Source organism: Solea solea, chromosome 6 (genome assembly GCF_958295425.1).
Source record: "Solea solea chromosome 6, fSolSol10.1, whole genome shotgun sequence".
Lineage (NCBI taxonomy): Eukaryota > Metazoa > Chordata > Actinopteri > Pleuronectiformes > Soleidae > Solea > Solea solea.
The window spans coordinates 27,704,639-27,715,600 of NC_081139.1; the positions used below are offsets into that span (position 1 = coordinate 27,704,639).

At 42.7% G+C, this 10,962-nt stretch overlaps 1 protein-coding gene across 1 annotated transcript; it reads right to left on the reverse strand.

Moving 5' to 3' along the window:
- Positions 1-1,733: 1,733 nt before the first annotated feature.
- Positions 1,734-9,063, reverse strand: LOC131460309 (membrane-spanning 4-domains subfamily A member 4A-like). The gene is made up of 7 exons (XM_058630657.1): positions 8,832-9,063; positions 7,592-7,702; positions 6,807-6,863; positions 6,530-6,670; positions 3,158-3,271; positions 3,025-3,078; positions 1,734-2,514 (listed from the first exon to the last, which is right to left on the reverse strand). Exons 1-7 carry the CDS (start codon positions 8,970-8,972, stop codon positions 2,458-2,460), a joined length of 675 nt encoding a protein of 224 aa, XP_058486640.1. The 5' UTR covers positions 8,973-9,063; the 3' UTR covers positions 1,734-2,457.
- Between the last annotated feature and the right edge of the window lie 1,899 nt (positions 9,064-10,962).

Below are 10,962 nucleotides of genomic sequence, written 5' to 3' on the forward strand. Positions count from 1 at the left end.
TCAGAGCAGGGATCAGAGGTCAGGTCACAGGCAGGTGAAACTTTTGTTATTGACGACATGAAAAGGCCGTCCAAGCCCTCGGGAGCGCAAAACCGCTAGAGACGAAAAGAAGAGGAGAAGAGGAAATTACAATATAAAGGTAACGTTAGCCTGTACAATTTTTTTTAATTGTGCCGTTTGGTGTGAAGACGTTTTATTAACGCTATTTATGTAAAACAATAAATGTTTTCATATTTCTGCTTGCTAGCTACATCGTGTTTAATGTGAAAATGCGCACTGCATCAGCGCTGTTTATATTTGTGATGAGTTTTCATTAGTTTTCAGAAAAGTAATGAAAACTCATCACAAACATAAACAGCGGTGATGATAACTGTTATCATCTCTGCCTGCCTGGATGTCCAGTCTGATTTGGTATTTTATTTCAGTTTCATCACGTCATCATTATGTTTGAGTGTGTTGAAAATTAATTTTACCATAGTCAGTCAGTCATTATCTACCGCTTCATCCTCTGCCAGAGGGTCGCGGGGGGTGCTGTGCCAATCTCAGCTACATCGGGCGATAGGCGGGGTACACCCTGGACAGCTCGCCAGTCCATCGCAGGGCCACACACAGATAGAGACAAACAACCATTCACTCTCACACTCACTCCTATGGTCAATTTGGAGTGTCCAATTTACCTATCCCCACATTGCATGTTTTTGGACTGTGGGAGGAAGGAGGAGAACCCGGAGAGAACCCACGCACACACGGGGAGAACATGCAAACTCCATGCAGAAAGGCCCTTGTTCCAACCGGGGCTCGAACCCGGGTCTTCTCGCTGCAAGGCGAGAGTGCTAACCACTACACCACCGTGTGGCCCCTTTACCATAGTCATCACTAGTATATTAACACCTGTGTGCCCACTGACACAGTTGTGGTGCTGGTGCTTTGTCTTATCACGTTTGATATTGTGTTGAAAATCATGTGTGTGATTCTTCATTTGGCTGGTGTAATTCGTGTGTGTGTGTGTGGGGGGGGGGGAGGGCAATCTCGCCTAGGGCACAAAATTAGGTAGAGCCGGCCCTGAGTTTAGGCACTTTCTTACGAAAGTTCAGAAAGATCAAACGATTTAAAGATCGTACATAAAATGTTGCTGTTGAGCCTCCTAAGATGAAACTTGAACCAAAACTAAGCTGCACGTTAATCGTACCAACAATGGCGGGAAATGTGAAATGTTGCATCAATTTGTACGCAACACTTTACATTTTGGCTAATTTTGACTCTTGGCCACAAAATGGGGAGTGTCCCTGTAACATTGACAGATCTGCTCGAAACTTTATACGTGACACAAGAGACCGACCGTGGACACGTCTACAAACACAAACTTGACCCAACAGGAAGTCTACAAACACGACTCTTTTGAATTTAGCCGCCATTTCGCCACGAAACAGAAAGTTACCTTTAACTTAACTGCACATTGACCGATCTGCTCAAAACTCCACACACGATAAGGGAAATATGTAAAAGTGGTGCAAAAATGGCTCAGTAGCGCCCCCAGAGGGGAGATCCAGTAGGACAAAGCCAAAACTTAAGTTGCACCAAATTTCACGAATATTGGTGGAGACATGTCACAGCCCAAGACGGACAAAAAATTCTATAGGACCATGACCTTAGCTCAACAGGAAGTCGGCCATTTTGAAATTTGGCGCCCGCCTTGGCAGATTTGCCCGCTTCATAAATGAACGACGTGTAGCTCATTGTTTTGTGATGATATTCAGTTTATTGTCGTAGAAAAACAAAGAAACGCGTTCACATTTAAGAATCTAAACTCACACAAAACACTTTCTAACAGAAAGAAAACACTCAAAGAAAATAGTACATGATCAAAGATGGATTATGATACCAGTGAGGACAGTTTTATACTAACATGTTGAGTAAATAAGACACACACACATACATATATGTGTATATATATATGTAACGATACACCAAAGTCACAATGTCATTGGGGAGGGCAGAACTCAACTCCATTGTGGAGATGATTCACGCTTCTGTCTGTGCCATAAACCACAAAATAACGAAACAAACGTAGTCACGTGACACGCAGACGGAGGAGGAGAACATGTGTCTTCAACGTACAGAAGTTTACGTTTGATTCTTTCAATATGAACTAAATAGTAATGTAAGAAGGTTTGGTCGCACTGACCGCTCATAGAGCTGCATCTGGATTGGAAGCACAAACTGTGGTTTGAAGGGGCGTGTCTGTGTTTTCCCACCGCAACACAGGTTCGTGGGTTAGTTTCACGATTTCACTTTTGATAGCATATCATTACAGGCTTATTACTGATATATATATATGTGTGTGTGTGTGTGAGACATTTGGAATTTCTTAATAAACATGGAACAGTATTTGGATTTTTAAGGACATGGTAACATGAAAACCAGGCTGGTGCTCGTGGTGACGCCAAGGCACCGTCTTCAGTTGTACGCTGGAGGACGAGGAAGAATCATGGCGCTCGCCTCTCCTTTGAAGTTCTGCATCAACCCACACACACACACACACACACACACAAAGGAACAGTTCAGGCTTAAAGACACTTAACAAAAGACTCATGTTAAAAGAATCTACGTCAGTTTAAGATTACGATATCTTCAGAACATTTTATCTCTTCTTTATCTCACTGTGAAACTGACTTTTCCAACAAGAAAGTGAAGTTTGTAAACCACTCACTCTCCCACACCAAAGTCCACAGAGAAAATCAGTGATTTTAACATCACACACACACAGGACTTGTTGATCCACTGCTGCCTCCATCACTAAGTTCAAATGTCTTATTTTGTCACTTCGGCTTTTAAAAACCTTGCTCCAGATTGACCTCAGTGACACAAAGTGCCCACACGAGGCAGCAGAGGACCAGCAGCTGCTGTGTCCCCGCAGCTAAAATCACTGATAAAGATGTGAACATGTTCTGAAGATATAGTGGTGATGAAGATTTTTTTCAAAACACAATCCTGTTGACACACACACACGATATTTGACCTGACCTCTTCAGCGTTGGGAGCAGCAGTTTGTCCAGGCACCAAATAGTGTGATGGTATCTGAAAGACACACACACAATGTTTATATTATCGATTGGTTTATATATGGTATATTGTATATACACAGACACACACAGACCTCTCCACCGCAGTTACACGTGGCATTGCAGGCGTAACCAATGACGACGGCTGAGATGACCAGCTGCAACACATTGAAGACAATCAGGACTCCTGACACGCCCTGCATCCGACTCTGAAAACACACAAACAACAGGACAGTGAGAGACACAAACAACAGGACATTGAGACGCTAACAACAGGACGAGAGAGACACTAACAACAGGACGAGAGACACTAACAACAGGACGAGAGAGACACTAACAACAGGACAGTGAGAGACACTAACAACAGGACGAGAGAGACACTAACAACAAGACGGTGAGAGACACTAACAACAGGACGAGAGAGACACTAACAACAGGACGAGAGACACTAACAACAGGACGAGAGAGACACTAACAACAGGACAGTGAGAGACACTAACAACAGGACGAGAGAGACACTACCAACAGAACGAGAGAGACACTAACAACAGGACAGAGAGACACTAACAACAGGACAGTGAGAGACACTAACAACAGAACGACAGAGACACTAACAACAGGACAGTAAGAGACACTAACAACAGGACGAGAGACACTAACAACAGGAAGGCGAGAGACACTTACAACAGGACAGTGAGACACTAACAACAGAACGAGAGAGACACTAACAACAGAACGAGAGAGACACTAACAACAGGAAGGAGAGACACTAACAACAGGACAGCGAGAGACACTAACCACAGGACAGTGAGACACTAACAACAGGACGGTGAGAGACACTAACAACAGGACGGTGAGAGACACTAACAACAGGATGGTGAGAGACACTAACAACAGGACGAGAGAGACACTAACAACAGGACGGTGAGAGACACTAACAACAGAACGAGAGAGACACTAACAAAAGGACAGAGAGACACTAACAACAGGACGGTGAGAGACACTAACAACAGAACGAGAGAGACACTAACAAAAGGACAGTGAGACACTAACAACAGGACGGTGAGAGACACGAACAACAGGACGAGAGACACTAACAACAGGATGAGAGCGACACTAACAACAGGATGAGAGAGACACTAACAACAGGACAGTGAGAGACACTAACAACAGGACGAGAGAGACACTAACAACAGGACGGTGAGAGACACTAACAACAGGACAGTGAGAGACACTAACAACAGGACGAGAGAGACACTAACAACAGGACGGTGAGAGACACTAACAACAGGACGAGAGAGACACTAACAACAGGACGAGAGACACTAACAACAGGACGAGAGAGACACTAACAACAGGACAGTGAGAGACACTAACAACAGGACGAGAGAGACACTAACAACAAGACGGTGAGAGACACTAACAACAGGACGAGAGAGACACTAACAACAGGACGAGAGACACTAACAACAGGACAGTGAGAGACACTAACAACAAGACAGTGAGAGACACAAACAACAGGACGGTGAGACACACTAACAACAGGACGGTGAGAGACACTAACAACAGGACGGTGAGACACTAACAACAGGACGAGAGACACTAACAACAGGACGGTGAGAGACACTAACAACAAGACAGTGAGAGACACTAACAAAAGGACGAGAGAGACACTAACAACAAGACGGTGAGAGACACTAACAACAAGACAGTGAGAGACACTAACAAAAGGACGAGAGAGACACTAACAACAAGACGGTGAGAGACACAAACAACAGGACGACAGACACTAAAAACAGGACAGTGAGAGACACAAACAACGGGACGGTGAGACACACTAACAACAGGACGGTGAGACTAACAACAGGACGAGAGAGACACTAACAACAGGACGAGAGACACTAACAACAAGACAGTGAGAGACACAAACAACAGGACAGTGAGAGACACTAACAACAAGACAGTGAGAGACACTAACAACAGGACGGTGAGACACACTAACAACAGGACGGTGAGACACTAACAACAGGACGGTGAGACACACTAACAACAGGACGGTGAGAGACACTAACATCAGGACGGTGAGACACTAACAACAGGACGAGAGACACTAACAACAGGACAGTGAGAGACACTAACAACAAGACAGTGAGAGACACAAACAACAGGACGGTGAGACACACTAACAACAGGACGGTGAGAGACACTAACAACAGGACGGTGAGACACTAACAACAGGACGAGAGACACTAACAACAGGACGGTGAGAGACACTAACAACAAGACAGTGAGAGACACTAACAAAAGGACGAGAGAGACACTAACAACAAGGCGGTGAGAGACACAAACAACAGGACGACAGACACTAAAAACAGGACAGTGAGAGACACAAACAACAGGAAGGTGAGACACTAACAACAGGACGGTGAGGCACACTAACAACAGGACGGTGAGACACTAACAACAGGACGGTGAGAGACACTAACAACAAGACAGTGAGAGACACTAACAAAAGGACGAGAGAGACACTAACAACAAGGCGGTGAGAGACACAAACAACAGGACGACAGACACTAAAAACAGGACAGTGAGAGACACAAACAACAGGAAGGTGAGACACTAACAACAGGACGGTGAGGCACACTAACAACAGGACGGTGAGACACTAACAACAGGACGGTGAGACACTAACAACAGGACGAGAGACACTAACAACAGGACAGTGAGAGACACTAACAACAAGACAGTGAGAGACACAAACAACAGGACAGTGAGAGACACTAACAACAGGACGGTGAGAGACACTAACAACAGGACGAGAGACACTAACAACAGGACGATGAGAGACACTAACAACAGGACGATGAGAGACACTAACAACAGGACGGTGAGAGACACTAACAACAGGACGAGAGACACTAACAACAGGACGAGAGACACTAACAACAGGACTATAGTGACTGCTGTACTGTTACTATAGTAGTTGACGCGTCGTCTTCCGGGTCCAATGAATGAATGAAACATGTGTGTTGTATACAGTCACCAAACATTTATTCACGGTTTGCGCTCACAAACAACAAATAAGCGACCTCTGCTGAACTGTAAAGACACAGACTTTAACGCTGTGACTTGAATGCAAATTCCAAACAAATAGCTCACGTTCGCCCCACCAAAGTGATGCCGACGACGACGGTCAAAAACTGCGTGCTTCCCCAGTAAGCAGCACACCTGCTGAGTATTTACCTGCTATTCTATTTACCAATTTCCAGCACCCCACAGTACTGAGCGCCACCTACTGTGGCTTCCAGGTATTACATATAAAATACACACACATAAACCAAAAAATGGCTCTAACAAGGATGGTGAGGTTACTGAAGAGACAATAACAATAACAACAGATTAATTAAAGACTGGAGAAGTTGACACACTTTCAACAACAATGTGTGAACGTCTGTTTTTGTTAATACCTCGTAAAGGGCGCAGCTGTACCAGGAGTCACTGTCGTACAAGCAGAAGTATGTAATCCCTGCAGCGTCCACAGAGTAGATGGCGATGGCTCCGACGGCAGTGACCACTGCGACGATACTGAACGCCATCGCACAGTTCACCTGTGAGCAGCAGAGAGACGACACGCGACGTGAGAGAGCGGCGACACTCACACTGATCCACAGAGTGAAAGAAAGAAAGAAAGAAAGAAAGAATAAGAAATGAACGAGGAAACACAAGTGACATGTTCATACTCACCAGGCAGCGGCTCGGTCGTCTGGCAGCAGCCACTGTCAGAGATCCAGCTGTGATGTACTGAAACACACAAGCACAAACTGATCAGCTGTGTGCTCGTGTAGAAACATGGACATCACGTTTCCAACGGGAAACTGAAGCTTGTAAACCACTCACTCTCCCACACCAAAGTCCACAGAGAAAACCACTGATTTTAACATCACACACACAGGAGTTGTGGATCCACTGCTGCCTCCATCACTAAGTTCAAATGTCTTATTTTGTCACTTCAGTGTTTGAAATTCTTTGTTCAGAATGACCTCAGTGACACAAAGTGACCACACGAGGCAGCAGAGGACCAGCAGCTCCTGTGGCCCCGCAGCTAAAATCACTGATTTTCTCCGTGGACTTTGGTGTGGGAGAGTGAGTGGTGTTGGACGTTGCTCTCTGCATTGACAGAGGTGAGTTGCCATTATTCCTCCTCCTTCAGGAAACTCCCCTTCTACCTGACGAGGTTTGACCTTTTTGTACTGGGATTCAATCCAGACCAACTTTATTTATAAAGCACATTAAAAAACAACAACAGCTGAAACAAAGTGCTGTACAGCAGAGATAAATAAGACAAATAAAATATAAAAAAATGACATAAAACAATGAAAATGAATAAAATACTGTAGAAAGTATTAATAAAACCACAAATGAAAAAGTCATGCAATAAAACTATAAAAAGATAAAAACCAACGTCTCATACTGGGTTGAAAGCCAAAGAGTAAAAATGGGTTTTACATGATTGTGAAACCGTGACTCACAAACGCAGCTCCCCAGACGAAGATGCCGGTGATAACTCCAATCGCATCTGCAAGAGGCGTCATCGCGAGCCCAAACAGGAGAATCATGACGCCGATGAGGATCTGAACTGTCTGTGGAGACAAACACAAGCAGAGAAGGTGACGCTGGACAGGCCTGGTTCGTTCCTGGTTTCTTTTCTAACCACAGAGAAAGTCTTCATCGTTAACATGTGATAATGCACGTTATTTTATCTAGGAAATGTAGTAAAAGTACACTATTTATCTAGGAAATGTAGTAAAAGTACACAATTTAGTTAAAGTACACAATTTATCTAGGAAATGTAGTAAAGTACACAATTAATTTAGGAAATGTAGTAAAAGTACACAATTTATCTAGGAAATGTAGTAAAAGTACACAATTTATCTAGGAAATGTAGTAAAGTACACAATTTATTTAGGAAATGTAGTAAAAGTACACAATTTATCTAGGAAATTTAGTAAAAGTAAAAAAATTTATCTAGGAAATGTAGTAAAGTACACAATTTATTTAGGAAATGTAGTAAAAGTACACAATTTATCTAGGAAATGTAGTAAAAGTACACAATTTATTTAGGAAATGCAGTTAAAGTACACAATTTATTTAGGAATTGTAGTTAAAGCACACAATTTATCTCAGAAATGTAGTAACAATACACAATTTAAAAGTAGTGGAGTGAAAGTACACAATTCATCTAGAAATGTAGTAAAAGTACACAATTTAAAGGTAGTGGAGTAAAAGTACACAATTTAAAAGTAGTGGAGTAAAAGTACACAATTTATTTAGGAAACGTAGTAAAAGTACACAATTTAAAAGTAGTGGAGTAAAAGTACACAATTTAAAAGTAGTGGAGTAAAAGTACACAATTTATTTAGGAAATATACAAAAGTAAACAATTTATTTAGGAAATATATAAAAGTAAACAATTTATCTAGGAAATGTAGTAAAAGTACACAATTTATTGGAAATGTAGTAAAAGTACACAATTTAAAAGTAGTGGACTAAAAGTACACAAATTAAAAGTAGTGGAGTAAAAGTACACAATTTATTTAGGAAATGTAGTAAAAGTACACAATTTAACAGTAGTGGAGTAAAAGTACAAGTTGCTAGAAATATAAATAAAGTACACATATGTGAATGTTGTACTGAAGTGCAGTAATGAAGTATTTGTACTTCGTTACGTCATAAAGTGAAAGTAAAGGTGTTTTCTGTGGTTTCTCTTACCCCCAGCGCCTGTGGTCGGCACGCGATGAACTTCCGGACGCCCACTAACTGTTGTGTGTTGTCAGCAGTGGTAGCGTTAGCAGGGAGGACGTGGGTGACGACCACCATGTCCCCCACGGTCGTGGACACGGTTGAAGACATGATCGAGACACACACAGCGGTCCTGAGACTTTGGACTGTCTAACTGCGCCGTTACGACGAGCATGAGTGACTACGCCCTCCGCCCTGGAGCAACGACGTCATCACTGACGTCGTCACTGAGCTCTGATTGGACCGTTAGCTCAATCACACACACACACACACACACACAGCGCGAGCCCCAGGTCTCTATAGCGCCTCCTACGGTGAAACTTGAACCCAAAATCAAGAAAAAAGTCAATTGAGATCAACAGGAAGTCGGCCCAGATTGACAGATTTGCACTTTTCGTAAATGAACGACACGTAGCTCATTGTTTTGTGATGATATTCAGTTTATTGTCATAGAAACGCAAAAAAACACATTCACGTTTAAGAATCTCAACTCACACAAAGCACTTTCTAACAGAAACAAAACAAAAAAAGAAAAAAGAAAGAAAATACTACATGATCAAAGATGGATTATGATTCCAGTGCAGACAGTTTTATACTCACATTTTAAGTAAATAAGACACACACGTACATATACATATATACATATACATATACATAAACACACACGTACATACACATATATACATACACATACACACACGTGTGTAACAGTGTGAAAGAATGTTTATATTTAAATTTAGCTAAAAGGGGAGTACGCCAACTGCTGTCGTAGTTTGTAACTGCACCTGGGAAACGCAGCACGTTACGTGACGTGTGACGTCACACCCTCATGTCACCCAGGTGTCAATACACCATACGGTGGTCACAAGTAGGTCTGAGACAAACTGACCCATTCATTATTAAAATTAAATGGTTACATCAATTTTAACCTTCAACATAAGAATATTGTTCATTTCACACAGTCTATGGTTCATTTCATCAGGAGGAAAGTACCAAGTGCTAATGGGGGTGTGTTCAGAGCAGCCGTGTTTCTCATGTACAGTAACAGCATGTCTTCAGAGAACACCCCCCTTGTTTTCACTATTTTGGATTAGCCCAACCCACACAGAGTGAGTGACTCGTCCCGCAGGTAAACCCGGAGCCCGGGGCCCGGCCCCGCAGACGTACTTAGCTCCGTGTGTGGAGCTTCAGGACACATTTAAAACATACATATATACGTATATATACATATATACGTATATATATATATATATATATATATATATATATATATATAAATATATATATATATATGTAAGAGCTTATATATATATATATATATATATATATACGTATATATGTATATATATAATTAACAAACGGAGACTGTTAAAAAGTCGACAGGTGGCGCTGATTTATGAAACAATGTTGTTTTAGCAACTCGCCTCAGGATGAGCTAACGTGGTGCTAATGGCTAGCTCGCGCTCGCTGTGCGGCTTTGTAGCCTCTGAGTTCAGAGGTTAAAGAAACATGTGTAACCTCTGAAATAGCAGTAGCACACACACACTGTTGTTGTGATCATGTGATCTACATGCATCCAACACGCAGAGCCCACGTGATCACAACGGGCGCTGCTGGACAGTGCACTGATTTTCTCTCTGGACTTTGGTGTGGGAGAGTGAGTGTTTTACAAACTTCAGTTTCCTGTTGGAAAAGTTTGTCTCACAGCGATATGAAGACGTGAACGTGTGACGTAGAGATCGTAGACTACGATTCAAGGTATGTTCCTTCGTAGAGAGGTGGGAGAGGACGCTTCAAGTGTCCACTTCTAAAATAATGCTGAACTATTTCTGCCACTAATCCCTGTGAGCCATTAATCGATAAAACTGACTGGATTATTTGACGGGTTGGTGCATGGATCTTACCGACTCTGACGACTTCTCTATCCATCCAGCGGCTGGTAGCAGGTTAGCAGAGCAGCTAACTGGCCACAGCACCTTAAACCCTGCCAGGTTCTCCTGCTCTTGGTCTCGGGTCTCGGGTCCACCGAGTGCTTCCCCTGCTCTGCGTGCTACCTCTGTGGCTGGCGGCTAACAACAGACGCATAATGAACTTCTCTGCT